General features: G+C 37.1%; 3 protein-coding genes across 3 annotated transcripts; 2 read left to right on the forward strand and 1 right to left on the reverse strand.

Moving 5' to 3' along the window:
* Positions 1-1,790: 1,790 nt before the first annotated feature.
* LOC140746505 (uncharacterized) lies at positions 1,791-10,764 on the reverse strand. Its single transcript, XM_073078660.1, has 9 exons — positions 10,626-10,764; positions 10,127-10,323; positions 9,211-9,358; positions 8,742-8,897; positions 3,474-3,596; positions 3,019-3,195; positions 2,584-2,687; positions 1,972-2,136; positions 1,791-1,829 (listed from the first exon to the last, which is right to left on the reverse strand). The coding sequence occupies exons 1-9, from the start codon at positions 10,762-10,764 to the stop codon at positions 1,791-1,793; spliced, it is 1,248 nt and encodes a 415-aa protein (XP_072934761.1).
* Positions 10,765-13,854: 3,090 nt separating this feature from the next.
* Positions 13,855-16,353, forward strand: LOC140746547 (gustatory receptor for sugar taste 43a-like). The gene is made up of 5 exons (XM_073078699.1): positions 13,855-14,049; positions 14,316-14,507; positions 15,179-15,285; positions 15,502-15,666; positions 16,013-16,353. The coding sequence occupies exons 1-5, from the start codon at positions 13,887-13,889 to the stop codon at positions 16,085-16,087; spliced, it is 702 nt and encodes a 233-aa protein (XP_072934800.1). The 5' UTR covers positions 13,855-13,886; the 3' UTR covers positions 16,088-16,353.
* Positions 16,354-17,608: 1,255 nt separating this feature from the next.
* LOC140746506 (uncharacterized) lies at positions 17,609-22,445 on the forward strand. Its single transcript, XM_073078661.1, has 8 exons — positions 17,609-17,771; positions 18,340-18,542; positions 18,787-18,940; positions 19,175-19,330; positions 19,869-20,051; positions 20,638-20,744; positions 21,741-21,905; positions 22,374-22,445. The coding sequence occupies exons 1-8, from the start codon at positions 17,609-17,611 to the stop codon at positions 22,443-22,445; spliced, it is 1,203 nt and encodes a 400-aa protein (XP_072934762.1).
* Positions 22,446-22,794: the final 349 nt, after the last annotated feature.

Consider the following 22,794-nt stretch of genomic DNA (forward strand, 5'->3'; position numbering starts at 1 on the left):
TTATTTCATTGTCTGATATGGTTTATTAAAAGAATCTTGCCTTACCTTTTTCACGCGTTTCCAATAATGGAAGGAGTGCCGCAACCTGCGTGAGGCGTGGAACATTCCCATATACAGGATGCCCGTGATGTTCACAGCTATGACGGAATGGAATGACCACACCACGATAGCTCCAGATATTTGTGAATTGCGGCTGCTTTTTTGAGCATGTATCTTCAATGCCGTTAAAACCATGGTGCCTGTAATTACCACATAATGAAGCTACGTATAGCTGCTTAGGTTTCCTAATTATGTTTCCTGCATTTTTGCAATTGGTATTTTAGCAACATCACAGAGTATGCTCTAGATCTTTCCAGAATGTACGGAAGCACCCGTCCCATATAATGGACAAAAAAAGCATAATTCGCATTGAGTAATTCAGAATCGTATATTCAGAAAAAATCTTGAAGCGAAAACCTTTATTCGAATAAAATTTTGGAAAAAGAATCGTTATTTAATTTTCGTTTAATTGTAGGTAAAGTAGTATTAATGTGTCTACTGTAAAATGAAAATGCACATACCATAGCAGAAGAACAGAAGACGGCTGAAGAGTGCCAATGGTTTGGATATCTGCGACAGACGTAGCGAGCGGTAGGGGGCGACGCCGGCGTAGCGCGACGCGCGAAAGAACCTCGCCAACGTCCGGTCTTGATCCATGCTAAGGATGCTATGGGTATGAACTTTCAGATCGGATTATTTATTAATACGACTTACTTTTAAAAAAACAAAATTGCTATAAAAAACCTCCGGCTGCTTAAAATAAAGCGTATGATACTTTCATACTCTAGCGATTCTGACGACAACGTTGTTGCGTTGGGCGTTGGTTTGTACGGCGTGCTAAAGAATGAGATATAACGCTACGCTACGCTAAGATATAAGATACGCTATGAAATATACGCTATAAGAATAATATATACGTTTATACGCTTGAAAAATGTTACTTTCCAAAGTCGGCTGAAAATGTTAAACCGGTTTCAGGTCCGGTAGAGATTTAATTATTTAGATTATCCAAAAATTTCGGATAGTTTCAGATACGGATATATCCATAAATCTGTATATCGTTAAATAATTATAAAGAAAATACAAATTTGTGTCTTATTTTGACTCCACATATCTGAAATTATTCAAAGCTTTTAGATCGGTTACGGTTAAATTTTTATATTCAATATCAGATATTTTCGGTAAGGGTTACGGAGCTCCGTAACATTCCTACCCTAAACTCGACAGACCACTGAATATGTTTCAAAAAATGTACTTGGCTTTAACGCAACGAAGCTAATGGACTTTCCAAATCTTTACAAATATGATTTGAAAGCATCAATATTAATGATTTTTTAAATATATACTTCTTTTGAATAAAGTACATAAAGTACAAAATAATATAATAGTAGTGCATTCTAACCTAATCTTCAATATGTGTACTCTATCTTTACCAGTTATAATAACATGCCTGTAAAGCACAGAGTACTTTATATGTAGGTATATATAAAGAAGCTATAAAGTGACTGTGTTGTTGATAAATGCTAGTTATTTTGTGTCCTTGTTTTAGTCTACCAACTCGCACTTGGCCGGTTGACTAGGGCCTAAGACCCCTTCACTCTGAAAAGGATCCGTGCCCAGCAGTGGGACTGAAAAGTAAATTATCCGTTCTTAAAGGTAAAAAAAAACAATAACCCGTTAAAACAAACTTTATTTTTGAAGCACATACAGAATTTCTTATATTTAATAGCACAGAAAAATATTTTCCAAAACTACTGGAAAACAAGGTAGATAGTGAAGATCGCCATCGCCTGGAATAGACAGTATTAATTAAAACAAATACTCAGACTTACGATAACAGTTTTTTTACCATGAGTTTTCAAAACACTTTTTGCCGTTTACGTTAAGAATGATACAAAAATACTCAGATTTCTGCCACTTTATAACACTTACGTTAAGAACAAGTGGTCTCCGCAAGTGAAACATCTCCAGTAGTGTGTACGCGGGCTGGTTCAGCATCAGCTGGGTGTAGAACACGTCCAGCTCGGCCAGCAGTGGGTCGTAGCTGTACTGTACTGTGCTCGCTATCTTGCATATCAATTTGCCTGTTCGTGCAACCTTTAACAGGAGTGAATATATAACAGAGAAAAGAGATAAAGAATAAATTATTTATTCACGGAAAAACACCACGCAGTAACGCATATATAGGTAAGATTTAAGTAACTAACGAATATATTCCGCATGATCATAAGTGGTCAATGATTGTCATAGGCATGTGTAAAAAAATCCATATAAAAAAGATGTTCTACCAAAAGTCAATTATAGATGCATAGTTACTCCTGAGAAATAAGATGCTTCTGGAGGTTCGCATCTGTCCCCCCATCGCCTTGTTATAGGAGTGACTTCTGAAGGTGCGGCAAAATATTAGGAATAGATGGACAAAATTTAAAATCACATTCTTAACTCCTCCAGTGACATTTTAATGGGCTTTAAGTTGATTTTCGACGTATTTCGGATTCATAGTAAATACACTCCTCCAAACTGAAATGGTTAAAGGATATAAACCTCTTGTCCCATCACGTGAGGCGGTGCTGCGAGCAACATTCCTCTGCACATGTGCTGTAGGTACCAAAATGCATCTACTGCTAGCACGAACGTGGAGTCACTCTCTGTAAGCATAAAATATCAGGCAATAAGATTTTTAAATGGGTCTTTGATACAAACTCAGAAAAATAACTTGAATATCACTTTGAGTATAATAAACCTCAGCAAGTTAGTATATTTTAACCTAACCCAGCGCTTGAAAATGGTTGAGCTTCTTAAAAATAATGTCATATAAGTCAGTGTTGATGATGTCAACTGTATGTAGCAATATAATACGAATACAACTGTTAAATAATATATCTAACCAAAAGTCTCAAAATCCAGTACTTTCAAATCTCTTTTCTTGGGGCAGTCTGTGAAAAGTCATCAAATACTTATTAATGAATGAAAAGTTACCGCCATCCGTAAGGCTCCAGATAGTAGCACATACGGCGCTGACGAAGTTGGAGATGATGTAGACCAGCAGAAGGAGCAGCACGGCCTCCTCGGAGCTGTTATGCTGCTGCACCAGCCCGCACGTGGACACGTAGGCACGTGCCAGCGACCGTAGTTTCTCGTGGACCAGCTTTTTATCTGCACATACAGCGTTTATTTATATTTACAGACATAGAGGGCGTCAGACGTGGGACGTGGCAGACAAAAAAGTATTCTCTTATACAATTTGCATCAAAGTATATTTGTCTTAACATAGCCCCACAGACACTGGCACAGGCAAATATATTATTGTATTAGTAGCCTAAAGTCCTTAGAAGGGCATAGGCCACCAGGTTGACAGGTATGGCTTTAGAGTTCATTTCCAATTGCAAATGTTTTATAACTTGATTCTTTTTATCATTTTTAAGTAAACTTACCTTCTCTTTGTTGGATCATTGTTCCCAAAAGATCTATGGAGATGTTAATTTTTGACATCGGTATCTTTAAACCCATTGAGCTGTACTGTTTCAGTTGTTCATTTTGTGTGTGTATTGTTTCATCTGTACATTAAATACGGTAAGCTAATCAGTCAATTATATAAAAATACCTTATACATTGATAGAGCTAATATTAGTCAAATATAAAAAAAAAATATTTTAGCTTTTATTTGTTCGAGACAAGAGCGTATATCAGCAGTTTTAAGCGCTATGTTCTGCTTTGCAGCATGTGACAAGGAGAGACATTTGTACCAGGCGTTCCAACTGAATCCTTAGGACCATGCATCTATAGAAAATTTCACGTAGAGTCCAATCCTATCTGGGTTTGACAACACATGTCATGTCATTTTGTCATTTTCAGAAGGTGGATTGAATGAACATTAAAATTTACTACTTCTCCTATATTATAATAAAAAATACATCACTAAATATTTACATACTTTTTTACACACACACACACACACACACACACGCACACACACACACACACACACACGCGCGCACACACACACAGGTACGCACACATACATTCACACATAAATATACTAATTCACTAATATTACACAACAAAAGAACCTTACACTATATATTGCCCTTATGTTTAAGATTACTTGCACTGTTTCTGTAACTTTGTACATAGAGTTCCTTAGTCTATTATAGTATCCTAGACTCACACCGGGAGAGATCGGTTGCCTATATTACAGGTTCACGCCCAGTTTAGGCAACTGAAGATAAACGTTATGTCCAATCTTACTATAATGTTACCCTGCACCTAATAACAATGTGTACTAAATTGTGTTATTTTTATGAAATAAAGATTTTATTATTATTATATTTATTTGCAAGTTTTTGCATTTCTCAGCTAAAGCTGGTAAGATTTGCAACATTTACGGGTAAAACCAAGTAAATATTGCAGTATTTACGGGGGACCTATAGGTTGAGTAACATTATGGGGACCGACTTCCTTTTCATCTATTTGCATGAACTTTCTCACAATTCGACAAGTATTTAATACGGCTGCTTTTTGTAAAATTATATATATGGAATGTTTTAAACCGATGAGTTTGATGCTTTGATGGAGATGATAAGGTATCACTCCGGTGGTAGAGAGGACAACAGGGACTACATATACTTTATTTTGCTTCCAGATTCTAGTTACTTCTTCTTTAAGTTCTACGTATTTGTTTATTTTTTCAGCTATTGTCTTTTGAATGTTATGTGTGTTGGGGACTGAAATATCTATCAGGTAAGTAATTTTATTTAATTTGTCTTGTAAAATTATGTCCGGTCTGTTATAGTGTATAGTTCTATCGGTAAGTATGGCGCGATCGTAATAGAGTTTATGAGACGTGTTTTCTATAATAGATTGCGGAGTATATTTGTAATAAGGTGTGTTTGTGTTCTGTATGAGGTTATGTTTTAGTGCAAGACTTTGATGAATTATGTTGGTGACTTGGTTGTGTCTGTGCGTGTAGTCTGTTTGTGTGAGATTGATGCATGCTCCTGTTATATGTTGTATTGTTTCAGGTTGAGAGTGGCACCTACGGCATTTGTCACTTTTAACACTGGGGTCTTTAATTATATGTTTTCTATAGTTTTTAGTGTTGATTACTTGATCTTGGATTGCTATCAAGAATCCTTCGGTTTCAGGGAATAAATTGCCTACTTGAAGCCATTTATTCGATGCTATTTTATCTATGTGTGTGTGTTCTATATCGTGTGGGTGTCTTCCGTGTAAAACTTTATTTTTCCACTGCTCTATTTTCTGTAATTGTGAATGTCTGTTGTCAAGTGTATGTTGTACTGTGTGATCTGATAAATTGAGTGGTGTGAGGTTTTCGTCGTTGTGTGTGATTGCTGAATGGATGTTGCTTGTTGTCGATTTAGTGAAAAAGAAATGTCTTAGATTGCTTATTTGTTTTTGCCAAAGATAATTAATATCTATGACGCCTCTGCCGCCGTCCTGTCTCTTAATATTTATCCTTTCTACTGCTGATTTAGGGTGTAAATGATTGTGTTTAGTTAGAGTTGTTCGTATAGTTCTTTCCAGTTGTTCTATGTCTGTCTTTGTCCATTTTATTATACCAAATGAATACGTCAAAATTGGAATAGCGTAAGTGTTTATTGCTTTTGTGAGGTGTTTTCCAGATAAATGAGTTTTGCAGATAGCGTCTATTCTCCTTTTAAATTCTGTCGTAAGTGTCTGTTTGATTTGTGTGTGTAGTAATCCTTTTAACTGATTGTACCCTAGATATTTGTATACATCTGTAGGTTCCATGGCTGATATTATGTCATTATTGTTCACTCTATAATCTCCTGATGTAATTTTGCCTTTAATAATGTGAAGAGTTCTGCACTTATCTAAACCGAACTGCATGTTAATGTCTCTACTGAATTGCGTGGTTTTGTCTAGAAGGTTTTGCATATGTTTATGGGTTTTGGCGTATAGTTTAATATCATCTATATAAATCAAGTGAGAGATCGTAGTTTCTTCGGGCCTATTGTTAAAGCGGTATCCTGTTTGACAGTTATGTAAAATATTGGATAGTGGGTTTAAAGCGAGGCAGAACCATAAGGGGCTCAAGGAGTCCCCTTGGTAAATACCTTTTTTTATATTTATTTCTCTAGTTGAGATAGATTTATTTCCTTGATTTAAATGTACAGTAGTTTTCCAATGATGCATGATATTACGTAAAAATTCTATTATAGTAGGGCTTATTTTGTATATTTGCAAGATTTTAATTAACCAGGAGTGAGGGATACTATCAAAAGCTTTTTTGTAATCGATGTATGTACAGTGTAAATTTCTGTGTTTTGTTGTGGCATGTTTATGTATAATAGAATCTATAACTAGTTGTTCTTTACACCCCATATGTCCTCGCCTGCAACCCTTTTGTTCTTCTGCCAATATATTATTGTGTTCGATATGTGTATTGATCTTCAATGTTATAGTAGAGGTTAGGATCTTGTATATGGTGGGCAGGCATGTAATAGGTCTGTATTGTGATGGCTGTGTAGAGTTGATAGTTTTAGGTAGCATGTAGGTTATTCCTTTTGTGATGAAGTTGGGTATATTTTGTTTTCCTAAAATGATTTCTGTTAAAGCTCTTGCTAAAGGTTGATGTAATGTTGTTAATTTTTTATACCAGTAATTATGAATTTTGTCTACTCCAGGAGATTTCCAGTTATGTAATCTAGCTGTTATGTTACGTATGTCACGCTCTGTTACCTCTTGAAACTCCATTTCATCTATTCCCTCCCATTTGCCTTGTTCTTCTGCTATCCAGTCTGCTTTATCATTATGTCTAATGTTTTCCTCCCATATATTTGACCAATATGCCTCAAGTACTTCTTTTGTGGGTATTTCGTTATAATTATTTTCATTGGCTGTTAAATCTATTTTAGGTTTACAGAGATTTCTATAGAATAGTTTTTCATTTGTAGCGAATTGTGTATTATCTTTTTTGCGTTGTTGTGTTTTTTTGTATCTTTTAAGTCTGTGTGTCTTTAGTGCCAATTTTTGTTTCAGCGTATCCAGAAACTCTTCAGGTTTTCTATTATTACCTTCATGTTTAGTGTGTATTGCAATTCTATTAAATATATGTTGTACTTTTTTAACTAATCTATCAGATCTATTGTTGTTTATGTATTGAGTAAGTCTACCAATATCTACCCTTAAATTTTCTATGTCTTTTTCTAGTCGTATTTGCCAAGATGGTTTGGTATAGTTTTTAGGTTTTGTATGTATTGTGTTGTGTACGATTTTGTAATTAAGTTCTTCCGCTATTACTAAAGCTGTGCAGTATATGAGAGTGTGAATATCGTTGAGTTGTATTTCTTTTGATATGAGTCGATGTAGGATATGTTGATTAAATAGATGAACTAGATCCTTAAGTTGTTTTGTATATTTTATTCGGGGCAGCTTGGGTCTAGCTGTTGGATCCATCCCGGAGTATTGTGCTAATGTTGTTTGCAGTTTGTCATGCATGTCTTGGAAACTGGCATCATTAGGTGGAGCGAGATCTGCTATTGTCTCGGTTTCGTTTTCTAGGAGTAATGTAATGAATTCAGTCTGTGTAGATGAATGTGAGGTTGGTACGAATGATTGAGTATGTGATTGTGATAAAATGACTGATTGAGATAAGTTGTCTTGTAATTGTGTTTGAAATTCTTGTGTGATTCGATCAGCTTCGATATGAACTTGATCATTCTCATTATTAACTAAGTTTATATTCTCTTCATCTTGTAACTGTATCGAAACTTCTTCCTTTAATTTATTTAATATTGCTTGTGATAAATATTTATTTTTAATAATCATTCTTCTTTGGTCTGAAACTCTCTGCTCTGAAACATTGACATCTGGATATTGAATTGAAAAAAGTTCATGCAAAGTTTTCCTATATGTTGTCATGTCTGTCTCTAATTTCGTGATATGATAGTAAGTACGCATAATGAAAATATTAACATCTTGACTCCATTTCATGCGTATTCTTGGTTTTCCAGCCTTAGTGGACGCGGGCAAAAAGGCATTTGCCCCCCGCGCAACAGCAGAGGCTGGGAGTGTAATCATTTGTGTTTGCTCAATACCTGCTGACATTGGCGATGCTGTACTTGAACGGCTTACTGAATTACTTTGATTTTCAAATGAAAGAGGAGTTGAATTAGTAGATTGAAATAAGCTATGTGTGGATGATATTGGTGATGATGGATGAGATGATGATTCTGCAACAGTCTCATACTGGGCAGAATCTTTATTTTTATTTTTTATATTTTTTATTCTAGTTGACCTTCTCATTTTATTCCCACGAGAAGCTAGGGACTATAAGCGTCGACCACGGCAGAGCCCTGCGTTCACCGTGGTAAGGGTAAGTAAAACTGGGTTTCCCCCGGTGCCCAGAGTTCGCATACTAACGACTAAGTTCCCCTTAGCCATGCAGCCCTCGGCGTATGCAGTTCCACCTTGGCTTCGGTCGGTAAGATTGTATACCTGATATCCCTTGGTCTGATATTATGACCCCCTAGGAGAAGAAAACGGGAAACTAGAGCTTCGTTAGTCGCTGGTAAGTATTAAGACTTATTGTCTGTTGCCAGCGTCCGCCCCTCACGTGGCATCGGTGGTCATGCCGGACGTGAAGTTAGATTTTGAGGGGCTTATTATTATTATTATTATTATTATTATTACTTTTTGCATATAAAAAAGTTACTTACCCTTCGAAAGCATATCAGAGACTAATTCCTCGAGCTCCTCATTGATAGCTCGGAAACATGAATTTATCATCATGGCCACAAACACAAACTGGGCTATGATTATATTCGTGACGAAATACGCAGTGTCAAGAAATGTATATATGAAGGCTACTTTTACTGCAACAAAATTCAAATTTATTGTTTAATTATTAATATTTATTGAATAATAAATTTATTTATTTATTTAATGTATATACCTTTAAGAACTTCTTTTTAAGATCATTCAAGCATATATGTAACCTCACAATGTTTTCCCTTATCCTTGTATAGGTTATTTCTAATACACACAACTTTTGAAAAATCAAAGGAGCCTGGGATTGAGTCTTTACTACTAGGCCTTCCCCGTATTCATTAGATGCACTACATTATAAACAGAAAATTAGCTTGTTTGAAATTAAAAATCATAAAAGCACCAAAGAGTGGAACTTACAGTACTTTAACATGTCCGCGTTTTTTGAAAATATGAAAATGTTGATCAGGTACAGGGTAGTCAGTAAGAGCTGGGACCAGACGAACAGCCCCCAAGCATGCCTCTGGGCGGAGTCTAGGGACGGCATACGACCGACGTCTCGACGGATCTATACATATGGGTAACAAGTGTTAGTGTTTTAATATGACAAAAGTAGCTAACGAGCAAGCACCAGCTGCTAGTAAGTGGCAATTGCCGGCCATCGACAATTGTGATCAAGTCCACATAAGATTAAGAGTCCTACTTGAGGTCGGTCACTAGTGCTTTGCGACTTGTCCTGTACTTCTGGTCCTTAGGAGTAGCCATGGAACTCCTCGGATAAGTACGAGTATATCTCCCTTATCACACCCTTATAATCCGAACACAGCAGCGCTAAATACTTTTATTACTTGACAGAAACAGATGTGGTGGTGGTGCCTCCAGAGTCAAGTAGAACCACTTTTCTATGTGAAGTTGGTTACAGTACCATGAAGGTGGTAGAACCCTTTGTGGTTCGACTCCGGCGGCACCACCGCCACACCTATTTCTACCTAATAACAGTAGTGTTAGGCGCTGCTGTGTTCCGGTTTGAAGGGCGTGGTAAGGGAGACAGACTTTTCCGAGGCGTTCCAGCTTAGTCTTCAGGGGGTAGCGGCGCATCTGTGGCCGAACTCGGGTAGGAATATCTAATCCTATCTGGTTGATTACAGATGTCCATGGGCGGCAGTAGCCACTTACCATCAGGTGGACTGCATGCTCGTCTGCTACTCTTATATTATAAAAAAAAACAGTTGTCCAAAGATGGCAATTAACATCAGATAGACTGCATTTCCATATACTCCTTAAATCTTCCAAAGAAAAGTTCCCCATTCAACAAAGAACCAACCTCTCCACCTACCGTCTTTACGCGTTTCCAGTAGTAGAAAGTTCTTCGCATCCTCCGTGGGGAATGGTACATCCCGTTGTAGAAGATGCCGCTGACGCACACACCTTCAATGGCGTGTAGCACCCACACAGCCAGACTGTGGGACAGCGCCAGGTCGTCACGATATTTCTGCAGCCCGTACAGCCAGATGGCTGTTATTGTTGTTCCACCTACAATAAAAGGATTTGGAGTATCGATTCTTCAAAATCTGACGAATTTGACCGAGCTTATTGGCGCATATGTAAATAAATAAATATATGCAAAAGTAGATGTGAAAATATAGTTATTGTAGTAACCACAGTATTTCCTGGTCTATACAAGTTTGGTTACAAATGTCAATTACTATTTACGATTAGATCGACTGCATGATCGTTTGCTACTTAATCTTATAAAAAATCTCCATTGGTGTTGTACTATTTGTTTTGTATCCTAATATATTCCCTACCAATTCCTTGATTTACCAATTTCATACCATAACAGAAGAATAAGAAACGGCTATAAATTGCGAACGCTGGTGATATTTGCGAATTAGGCAACGACCGGTAGGGGGCGAGCCCAGCGCAGCGTGATGCACGGAGCAACATCGCTAACCCTCGATCCTCTTGCTCCATTGTTCACTAATACCAAATACAACATCACCTCGTAATATGGTTATTATCGCATTGGCGCTAGGGATGTTATGGATATGGACTTTCGGATCTAGATATAGTTACGGATTTATTAAAATATTATGTCGGTTATGGATATGGATGCAGATATGGAATTATTTAGGGTTATCGGATATTTTCGGATAATTTCGGTTAGGGATAAATACTACAATTTTATGGAATTTAAGTTAGAAAATACAAATAGGTAATGTTTTTATATTATTTTTGTAAACTACTTTATGCATTTTGATAGGCAAAACTCCTCATAATAGTATGTTCGATTACAATCTCATCCGAAACTATCCGGAATTTTAGATTATAGATTGGCGGTTTCGGATATATTTTTATTTCGGTTATCCGTTACGGTTACAAGGCTTCAAAACATCCCTGTACTCGATAATAATATGTTAAAGCGACAATGCATAATACTGCGACATTGTGTCAGTCATATTTAGGTAAATTCAACAGCTACGCCCATTTCGGTTCTGTAATGACCGTCATTAACCCACAGTAAAGATTTACTTTATAAAACACTAGTTTTTGCCCGCGGCTTCGCCCACGTTTAAAAGAAAATAATATGACATACTAACATACATAAAACTGAAAATTCGTATCTTCATTGGAATGACAGTGGCGCTATCTGGCGAAAATTGGTCGTACCAACGCTGAAACCTTCGTGGGCTCATGGATAACAACTTTGCTAAAGATCATCACTTGATCAAGTGCATAGTTTACGATTCAATCCTTACTAATATCGACTAAAATAATCGACTTTTTGGTCCAAAAGATCGATTCTCCGATTAATCGATATTAGATTGCCATTCCTAGTTCCCGTGGGATTACCAGGATAAAAACTATCCTACTAAACCAACTAACAATGTACTAAACCAACATATATTTCAATTTTTTTTACTTTGTAGTGATATAGAAGTCGGTTGTATTTTTTTGATAATTTTTTTTTCTAGTATTGTGTAACTTTGTTATCCGGTATTGTTATGGGGGATTTCATGATTCCTAGGAAAATCATATTTATTTTAACTCGATAAAAAAAACATAACTTTTCTTCCGAACCGTTTTTAATAATTGTAACATTATTACAGATAAGTTAAATGAATACAGACAGTCATATATTACTCTATAGAATTTTAAGGTCACAAAATATAGTATTACAGACTTTGAGCGCACGTGACATGATCACATATAGATAATTTTTGAACCAAAGGTTTTTACAAAGTATACGTGGAATACCAAAGACATGCAACCACGGCAATCAACATTACATGCAAGCGACCGTGATGGGGCGTGACGTGTGGGCGGTGGGCGGCGCGCTGGCGGTTACGCTGCGGTTGTCGCGCGTGCTCGGCGTGGCGCCGCTGCGGCTGCAGGCGCGCGGGGCGACGTTGCACGCGCGGGTCTCTAGCGCGTACGCGCTGTACGGCGTCGTGTTCGTCACCTTGCTGAGTGAGTTCTTGATTTAAACGGTATCACAAATGCCAATTATAACGTTCGAACTAATATAAAACGAATGTGATTTGTTTGTTTGCTACACTTTCACGCCTTAATTACATAACCGATTGTCATGAAATTTTATATACACGTTGTCAGGGTTTGGGATAAATGTAACACAAAAACCAACCTTTTATCCCAAAAAAGTGACTTTCACGAAGGATAGACAAAAACTTCTGAACGGGTGTAACAGCTAATTTAGTATAATTCTTACGCAGATATCATGACCTTAACTGGGTTGTTACTAGACATTACTCGGAACGCTGAATATCCCAAGCGGATGATCCGCGGCGGCTCCAACACCGACTTCATCATGTGGATGCTGACCATATCCGTCACCCAGAGCCTCGCCACCCTCGCAGCGTACACAGGACACAGCAGGATGACTTCCATTGCCTATCATTTCAATCAGATTAAAAAGGTATTTGGCGTTCTGATTTTTTCTAACAATTGATACGAAATTTTCACCTCCACATTTCTCTGGGGAAAATTATTATTCTCTACTATCTCTTAATTGGGTTAAGAGAATAGGATCGTGATTTGATACGGTATATCAACTCTAGTTTGTCCAAGAAGTCTATATAATTGCGATTAGATCACGAGATATACAAACATCCTGCTCTCCTGCAGCAGGATCTTCTTATGGAAATGAATTACAGGTGAATTGCTACCCTTCAGATTTATACTGAACATCTTTAAGTACAATCATGTGTTTAATTTGTTAAGTACACTTTTATTTTTAATAAATTTTATATTCTTACGCACAGATTTTCATATATAACTAATTTTAACATTATCATATTTAAAAAATCAAATCTTGGAATCTAAAACAATATTCTTCCAGGCAACATCAGGCATGCAAAGAAACAGCATGAAAAAGCAGAGACGAGAGACGAAACGCAAAGCCATTTGTATTCTGCTGCTGGCAATACAGTTCGTAATGGTAATAAATCAGTATGTCCAAAGCGTGAACTTTGCTATAGAAAGGGAGTATGATGGTAAATAGACTTTATATAAACGTTTCAAGTTTATATTTTCATATCTAGTTAGTCTGCAAATTTGAATCCGCCAACAGTAACAGAGTAGATTAAGCAAATGAATTTTCAATAATTTTTTTTTGGGTTACCATAATACTATATCCTTTTATCTTGCATTGACAATAAAGAGTAATGATGTAAAAATACACGTTCACAATATTATAAATAGAGTATGTATGCGGATTAACGCTTTCTACACTCACTCACAGCCCCATACTAGGATTCTCTGTATCGTGGGTGCTATGGACACACACAGAGACAAATACACAAACACCCAGACTCAGAAACAGAAATCAAAATTCGTCATTTAGAAATCTGTCTGGCCGGGGATCGTACCCGGGACCCTCTTCGCGTCAGACCGGCATGGTGACCGCTCCGCCACGCGGGTCGTCAACTTATTAACACTTATTAACACACAGTTGATCTAGTGTATTGTTCAATCCTTTTTACTCTGGGCTTCCGACACGCCTTCTCAGATAGTAGGCGACCTGTGGGGCAGTAAATTGACCAGAACTTGTTCTAAATGAATTTCCTCATTTGCTCATGTTAGTTTTAGTTGCGTGTCTATACGGAGCGTACTACATATCTCACTTCATCGGAGTTGTCGTAGGTGCACAGATCGTGTTCCTCATATATGACATTCACGCAGCAATGGAGGTATTAAACGAGGAGCTTGAACGGATTCTCTCCAACATCCATGAGACAAGTATACTTCTTGGTATTTTTCTATCTGTATGAGCAGTGTTGCCTTGTGGTCGAAACTCGGCCTCTCAAATAAGGGTTCCTAGGTGTACACTGATTTTTGTAAAGTTATATGCGCATTAGAAATTTATTATCATAAGCTTGACGCCTGTCAAATTATATTTGGCTCTTTGCTTTGACTAGCCTAAACTGGCTTATATTGTGAATATCCCCTTAGCAGCAGTTAGGATACAATGAGCCGTCAACATTATCTAGAGAAACATTTTTCAGGATCTCTAAACAAGGCCGAAGAGGCCAGTCTTCGACGTATCAGCATTCTCTACGGCGTGGTCAGCGACACCGTGGGCTATTTCAACAAAGACGACGGAGCCCTCGTGCTGCTAAAGTTCACCACCTATAACGTGTACCTGATGTTCACTGCGTACTATTTCTACAATATTTTGTCGCAATCAGGTAACCCAGGTAACGATCGTTACACTAATTCGTGCTTGCTTTGGTAATTAAAACAAACGTAATGTTACACTTTTATGAAATATGCTGATGTTACACTCAAACGTGGACGCGACTACTCATCTAAATTTGGCGTAAGTCAATAATTTTATTGCCGACATTTTAGCCCACTTGAGACAGTAGAGGGTTGATAATTAAATCCAACGCAATAGTCTTGTCATTCTGACATAAATCCACTTTCTCTTCATAATCTTTTGATTATTTATCGCTTATAATTAGAATCGCAGTTCAGCCAATCTTTAAGTGATCTATATAGACAACAAGAAGAACCTTACTTTTCACATATCTTGCGTTCCGGTATATGGATTTTTCTCTATACATATAAGCACGCTTTCCTGACGCGCGTTTACATTTGCACGCAAGTCAGTTGAATCAAATCGTTTCATACACATAACCGTAGTTGCAAAGAGATTACAGCTAGTCAATCATGCGGTTGAAACGCGCGTGCGGGCGTATACAGACACGACAGCAAAACCGCTTTTAATTTATTATTATTTGCCTTTAAGAAATCCTTTTCCATATCATCCGAATGGTTCGTATGATGTCACAAGGTTTCAATTTCAATTAAAATACATTGTGGGTTAAATTCTCAATTTTATTTTTATCGCCTTTTATTGTTCCAGCGTCCTCAACTCAATACTACCTAATAATGTTGAACGCAATTTGGTGCACTGCCCACATCACTGGCATGTTAGTTTATGTGGAACCTTGCCATCAGACCCTACAAGAGGTATAACGTAAATATTTTGTTTTTCAATACTTTCTTTATCACCATTCTCGAGATTTATTCGATTTTGTCATCCTGTTAATGAAAAAGTTTCAATTATGAAATGATTCCGAAAAACACGTTGTTTTTTTTCTGTCAAATAATTTTATGTATGTTATGTAGACTTGTATGTTAGGAATTGGTGAAGTAATTCTAAGTTGTATGTGTCTTTTGTTACAGGTGGAAAAATATCGTGTGCTGTTGACTGATCTGATGTACCGTACGCAGCCTCCAGGTGAGCCGAGCTCGCTGTGTGTGGACGTGCTGTACAAACAACTCGTTTTCGATCCACTCACGTTCTCGCCGCTGGGTGTGTGCACCATCACTCGCTCACTTCTTACTGCTGTAAGTTGGGCTGATGATCTATTCACCATCATCTTCAGGATCATCGTCATCATTATCATCACATATTTTGTTTGTCTCTTTTTCTCTTTCATTTCGAAATAATTTCTCCTTAACACGTAAATGAAATCGTGTTGATACTTAGATAATTAAGTTGGTTTAATTATCTAAGTGTGGATATGTACACGCATAAGTATTTTTTATCAAATCACACTTGGCAACGTGGTAAATTACGGCATAAATGGGAGGTGATCTTGATATTATAATTTTAAATCGAATTAAGTATTCGAATTTTTTTTTTACTGAAAGTAACTTAAGAAACATTTAAAAACGTTTTCATTGTCTCCAGGCTATCAGTACCCTGACCACCTGCCTCGTGATCGTCGTGCAATATCGTTTGGGTAATGTTAAGAAAGCAGCTTAAGCATGAGAGGCTGTAGAGGTGAGCAAGGGGTTTCCCACAATAGAGAAAAATATCAAAGTTCGAGGAGTTAACACCTTATGAGTGTATTTTTTTCTTAACAGTATAAGTAGTGTGTTTTTCGAAACAGTGTTGAAATAATTTTATTTGTTGGCAATAAAGTTTTGAAATTTTTGAATCACGTTGCAATAGATGGATGAAGACGTACAATGTCATGTTTTAATGCTTCTAAAATATTAATTGATTGCTCAAATTCATGTTTTCAAATCTTATGGGAAATAAAATAATTTGAGTGTACTAGTTTTTTTTTTTATTTTGGCGGAGTGACGAAGACATTTCTATAAACTTTTTTTTAGTTTTTATTTGTAATTCTCTTCTTAATTCAATTTCGGAGATTCCTAGGAACGACCAAAGTTACTATTTCATTTCCAACCGCAACCAGGGCTGAAACAGTGAGGTGTCTGATGCATTAGAGCTATTTTACTGATTCAAATCTATTTAGAAGTAATGGATGCATTACAAAGTACACAGAGCCTAAAACATAATTCGTAATTGAAATATAATTATAGGACACATATTCATAAAATATGTTATAGTAAGTACAGTTACTTAGTAACAGTGCATAAAAATGTCATTAAAAGAAATGTAAGCATAAAGATATTATCTTTTTAATGTACATTCTTCTTTTTTCTTATGTTTACATGATGATAATAACATGTATCTAATGTTGTGTACATTGGTTTCAGTAATGGTACAAATAAAAAGTGGTCAACTGCGAGTCGGGCTTTATGATCGGCCCGTACACGGTACATAGTAGATGGTAGCTTTTAAATAGACCGAAAAAATAAGAATCAGATACAACATGTATTTCTGCTTGCATAATTATAGTCATCAACATCATCATCAACCCATTACTGTCCCACTGCCGGGCACGGTTCTCATCATATAATGGAAAGGATTAGGCCATGGTCCACCGCGCGTAGTGGTAGACTTCACATACCATAGAGATTCTTTTTTTTATAAATCTCGCAGGTATGCAACAGGTTTCCTCACGATGTTTTCCTTCACCGTTTAGCAAGTGATAATAATTTCTAATAAGCACATAACTTTGAAAAATCAGAGGTGCGTGCCTGGGATCTCGGATCCTCGATCGAGAGGCCGAGTTTCTTAACCACTAGGCTATCACTTGCTTTTAAATAGACAGAAAAAATCAGGTCTGTATTTTGTTTCGACAATTATATCTTTAAATTTGGGTGTTTTATTATATTTAATTTACATGTACTACGCATAATTTATTACTTTGTTCCCAAAAATATTCATGCCTCATAATGCTACATTACTTTCTTACATAAGTAAGTGCAAAAGTTGCAATAAAGTACTGATTTAGCTACTGTATAAAAATAAATATCCACAATCGTTTTTCCAATGAAAATACGGATCGCTAACGCAGCAAACACTAATCAGTTGATCTACTCGGAATGAACTTTCATGTGTAGTGTTGTAAGTGTAACACTTATGCCAGCAATGAGCGACGTGTGGGTGGTGGGCGGCGCGCTGGCGGTTACGCTGGGGTTGTCGCGCGTGCTCGGCGTGGCGCCGCTGCGGCTGCAGGCGCGCGGAGCGACGTTGCACGCGCGGGTCTCTAGCGCGTACGCGCTGTATGGCGTCGTGCTCGTCACTTTGCTTAGTATGTTAATTTTTATAAGATCACATTTTTTTTTAATTACATTAAATGACGATTTTTTTACATTTAAAGGGTAGACAGATTTCTACCGTATCTTTGTTAGAACATGATCTTTAGTGTATCTACGATTGGTGTTTCTTAAAAGTAGAAACACTGATTCCTTGAAGTAGTCAAACATGGTTATAGATTTCTGTTTAGCTGGGTTAACACTGCCACAGCGTCGTAGCTAGGAGCTGGCCAGGCGACTGCCAGGAGCGCAGCAATTGCGGAGGTGCATTTTTTCGACCAATAACAAAATATATCCGATGGAGAAACACTTTGCAAAAATTAGGTAATCTTTGAAATAAGTCAGTGGAAAAAATGTTTTCAATATTTTTCAAACTTGAAAGACTGTTTCTAAAAACGTCTCGGGGGTTGCAATCTTTAAGTCTTGCTAGGAGCAAAAAATTTAAATCTTGTCAGGGGCATATATGAGCCTAACTACGATGCTAGCTTTCACGCTCAACGCAAAAGCAACAATTAATCGAGTTTTCTGAATTTACTTAACATGTTCTAATATTTATTCACGTAGACATCTTGACGCTGGCTGGGCTGGCATTGGACATCGTGCGGAACACTGACAATTCCAAGCGGATGGTCCGCGGCGGCTCCAACACCGACTTCATCATGTGGATGCTGAACATGTCCGTCACTCAGGGCCTCACCACCCTCGCTGCGTACACAGGACAAAGGAGGATGAACTCCCTGATTTATCAATATAATCGGCTTAATAAGGTTTTTATTATTAGCCTTAATTAACTTGTGTTTTACTTGTATATATGACCCCTATCTTACAACTCAACAAGTTGATCTCATTCAGCTGACATTTGAAAATACACCTTTAATTTGACAATGCGTGATCTAGTTAGCAACCTTGTTCAAAATTTAAAAAAGCGGATGCCATAAGATGGCCAATTACACCAGGCGGGACTACATGCTCGATTGCTAGTTGAATACTATAAAATACAACCTCTTCCAGGCCATCTCAGGCATGCAAAGAAACAACGAGAAGAAGAAAAAACGAGAGAGGAAACGCATAGTGATTTGTATACTGTTGCTGACCATACATTTCGCAATGGTGATGCATGATTTTATCTACAGTGTGATCAATGCGCTAGTGCTGGATAAGGAGGGTATGGGTTAAAATTATATAATTATGCTCAATTCCGTGTTCGCGTCCACACGCTTGCCAAACTTCAACAAACCGTCACAAATTCAAACGTGAGGATAGAGCGTTCGACTTTGTTCGTATAGGTTTGGCGCTAGCGATTCATCCACACGTTTGTGCATTTTCAGAGGTTTGTAGTTTGCGGCAAGTGTCAAGCGTGTCAATATAATTTATTAATTTATAACATATTATGTTACAGTAATAGTTCCCTGCTTTTACGGAGCCTACTACTTGTCTTATTTTATCGAGGTGGTCGTCGGGGTGCAACTCTTGTTCCTTGTGTACGAGATCCACGCGGCAATGGAGTCGCTGAATGAGGAAATGGAGCGAATTATCACCAACATTCACGAGACGAGTAAACTTACTTTTTATATTTGGTATAACTTTATTACTTTCGATATACCTTCCTCTTCTATTTTGATGTTCCACTATTATTTGATTCATATTTTAAACAAAAACAATGAATCAAAAACAACAACAATTTACAAAAGTGTAATTTTTTTATTCGGTATCTGCAGTGCTATTTTTTCGTTCATTACTCTCAGACTACTGAAAGATCGTTTTGGCCCTGGGCAACCGCAGTGGCCATGTGTTTTATACGATGTTATAGGCTTTATACGATGTTAAATACTCAGCCTCTCATCAACAACTCTGATATTCTTATGTGCGTTAGATATTAATTATCACTTGCTTCAATGGTAACTATTGCTTAATCTTTCTCATCCTAAGGAAAGTCTCGTGCCCAGCTGTGAGACAGTAATAGATTGAATTGCTGAATTTTGGCACTAACCAGCTTCACCTAAAGCTTTACTTATGAGTTTCCATCCAAATTTTGTTAGCACCAAAAAGCCAATAACAATGTTTAGAGACATGAAGAAATTTTATTTATACAGGACCTCTACACAAGGCCGAGGAGGACAGCCTCCGTCGCATCGCCCTCCTCTACGATTCGATCAGCGACGTCGTGGTCCACTTCAACAAGGAGGATGGAGGTCTCATGCTGTTGAAGTTCGCCTCTTTCAACGTGTACCTGATGTTCACTGTCTACTATTTCCATGAATCTCTCTTGGCATCTGGTATGACGATTCCTAATGCTGGTTTATCGGTTCGATTTCTGTTTAGGAATTTCATGCCGGTGGTAGACCAAAAACTAAGCTATGCAAAGTTAAGACATTTAAGCTTAGGCTAGAAATATGTTATACAACTGGTCTAAACTTGATCCTTGAGATTTTTTACAAGTTATGTGGATGTCAGAAATTAATTATCAGTTATCACTTGCCTTAACGATGAAGGGAAACACCATGTGGAATGTTCCACATGCCTTAAATTTCTTTAAAAAATATTCTCAAAGATGTGTGTCAAGTTACCAATTCGCAATCACTCTGAGAGCGGACCTGTCCCCAGCAAGTGGACAGTAGTAGGTTGACCACGACACCATTAAGTAAGACTTCATAGTGTTGCGAATAATATGGCAAGTGCGCATCAACATGCACAGCTAAGTTACCTTCATATATGTCAGTTATTTTACACATTATAGTGCTATAAGCACAAAAGTATTATAAGTTTCCTTAGCTTTGTGAGTTAGTCGAAACAACTAAGCTTAACTTTGGTTAGCTTAGATTTGGTTTGAAAACAGTATAAGGAATTTTACCGTTGTTACAGGGGGCGATTTAACCTTAAGGGACTTAATCATTCAGGCTATGTGGAGTTTTTCGCACATCACGGGGATGGTGTGTTTTGTTGAACCCTGCCACCAGACCCTTCAAGAGGTAAGAATCTCCAATACTTTCGCTAGAATTCGAATAAATTATATTATATCACTAATAATTAAATGGAATTAATATTTCAGTGGGTCGAATAAATCTCTGAAGATTTATTTAACTTCTTATTTAAATTTGAATAAGAATTTACTTATTGAAATAATTTCAACGTAGAACCCTCTATAGGTTGTATTCGGCGGCACCACCGCCACACTTATTTCTGCCTAATAACGACAGTGTTAAGCGGTGCTGCGTTCTGGTGTAAATGGTGTTGTATGGGACACATACTTTTCCAAGGAATTTCAGCTTTCAGGTAGGAATTTAATCTTTTTTGGAGTTGGTTACATATGTTCATGCTCATCTACTACTTCATTCATCCTTACTTCCTTAATAGTCCTTACTAATATTATAAATCCGAAAGTAACTCTGTCTGTCTGTCTGTCTGTCTGGTTGTCTCTTCTTCACGCGTAAACCACTGAACCGATTTTAATGAAATTTTGTACGAAGATAGTCTGAGACCCGAGAAAGGATAGTTTTTATCCCGGAAATCCCATTTGAACTAGGGATGGCGAACTAAGATCCATTAATCGGAGAATCGATCTTTTGGACCAAAAAAATAGATTATTTTAGTCGATAATATTGAATTGGATTTGGATTGAATCGTAAACTATGCATATGATCAAGTAATGAACTTTAGCAAAGTTGTTGACCATGAGCCCACGAAGGATTCAGAGTTGGTTCGACCAATTTTCGCCAGATGGCGCCACTGTCATCTCAATGAAAGTACGAATTTTCAGTATTATGTATGTTAGTATGTCATGTCATTTTCTTTTAAACGCAGGCGAAGCCGCGGGCAAAAACTAGTTTTATATAAAAAATATGGTATTATTCCAGATCCTGGTGCTGCTACACCAGGATTACTTAAATTTAAAAATTCCTGCTAATCTAATTATAAATGGTTCTACTACTTTCATTTAGAATTGTTTATGACGTAACATTCCGCAGGTGGATAGATTTCGCGTGCTGTTGACTGATCTGATGTACCGCACGCAACCTCCAGGCGCGCCGAGCTCGCTGTGTGTGGACGTGCTGTACAAGCAGCTCGTTCTCGACACACTCGCCTTCTCGCCGCTGGGCGTGTGCACGCTCACTCGCTCCCTCTTCACCGCTGTAAGTCGAGCCGATGAAGTTGGCTTTTCTCTAAATTATAAAATCTATTATTGTCATTGAAATTCGAGGTTTCCTCATTGGTCTTTTTATCATCCATTTTAACCATTAAATTACATTCACCATCATCTTCATACTTTACGACATCTTTATCATCTAAAACCAAGGTACGAGTATATTCATATTTTTATTATTTCGAATTTTTAAAATAATGATTATTCGTTTCAACTTTAAGACAATTGTGTGGAAATCTACACGCATGAGTTCTTTATAAAGTTGTCTACCATACTTGAAGTATATCATACCACTGATCCAGCGGCACAGGTTCGCTTAGCAAAGATCGAAATTTAACAATTTCTAGTTTTGTCAGTTATTTTATGAGGAAGCGTCGCATCTTAAATATAATAATCCATCCAATTGGTGATAGTGTTAATGAAATGTCTGAGCTAACAAATGTTTTATTGTATTCAGGCTATCAGCACTTCGACGACCTGTCTCGTGATTGTCGTGCAATACCGTTTGGGTAATGTTGTTAAGAATTAAAAAAGGAAGTTTGTTCAGCACGGATTGCAGCCTATCGAATTTCTACACTGCACTGCATAATATTCATTGGTTGAAGCTATTATATGACTTTTATAGTCATATTTATGAGTAGAGAAGCAAATTTGCACGAAGTTATTTCAAGTGTTATTATCGTATACAAAATAAAACAATTGAACATTGTGATAGACATTTTTATTAAGTCATCCGGTTGGCAACTAAGTTCCCGCCATTTAAAGGTTTATTTTTTAATACAATAATTAAATTTATTATTTATATTGTAGAATACATTCTTCGTCTTTCTGGTATTACAAAATTCATACATATATGTTATTGATTATTTTATTCTCTG

This window comes from Epargyreus clarus, unplaced genomic scaffold (assembly GCF_041222505.1).
Source record: "Epargyreus clarus isolate Ecla_fem2 unplaced genomic scaffold, WU_Ecla_fem_2.2 ptg000012l, whole genome shotgun sequence".
Classification (NCBI taxonomy): Eukaryota; Metazoa; Arthropoda; class Insecta; order Lepidoptera; family Hesperiidae; genus Epargyreus; species Epargyreus clarus.

What these genes read in the sequence shown, in the direction of transcription:
- LOC140746505 (XM_073078660.1), bottom strand. Translation starts at nt 10,764, where the DNA reads ATGGAGCAAGAGGATCGAGGGTTAGCGATGTTGCTCCGTGCATCACGC. An exon ending in ACTGGAAACGCGTAAAGACG is followed by an intron (nt 9,359 to 10,126) that starts GTAGGTGGAGAG and finishes CCATATGTATAG; the next exon opens with ATCCGTCGAGACGTCGGTCG. An exon ending in CTCTGATATGCTTTCGAAGG is followed by an intron (nt 3,597 to 8,741) that starts GTAAGTAACTTT and finishes TTTAATGTACAG; the next exon opens with ATGAAACAATACACACACAA.
- LOC140746547 (XM_073078699.1), top strand. Translation starts at nt 13,887, where the DNA reads ATGTTAGTTTTAGTTGCGTGTCTATACGGAGCGTACTACATATCTCAC. An exon ending in GTCGCAATCAGGTAACCCAG is followed by an intron (nt 14,508 to 15,178) that starts GTAACGATCGTT and finishes TTATTGTTCCAG; the next exon opens with CGTCCTCAACTCAATACTAC. An exon ending in GCCATCAGACCCTACAAGAG is followed by an intron (nt 15,286 to 15,501) that starts GTATAACGTAAA and finishes CTTTTGTTACAG; the next exon opens with GTGGAAAAATATCGTGTGCT.
- LOC140746506 (XM_073078661.1), top strand. Translation starts at nt 17,609, where the DNA reads ATGAGCGACGTGTGGGTGGTGGGCGGCGCGCTGGCGGTTACGCTGGGG. An exon ending in GCCACCAGACCCTTCAAGAG is followed by an intron (nt 20,745 to 21,740) that starts GTAAGAATCTCC and finishes AACATTCCGCAG; the next exon opens with GTGGATAGATTTCGCGTGCT. An exon ending in CTCGCTCCCTCTTCACCGCT is followed by an intron (nt 21,906 to 22,373) that starts GTAAGTCGAGCC and finishes TATTGTATTCAG; the next exon opens with GCTATCAGCACTTCGACGAC.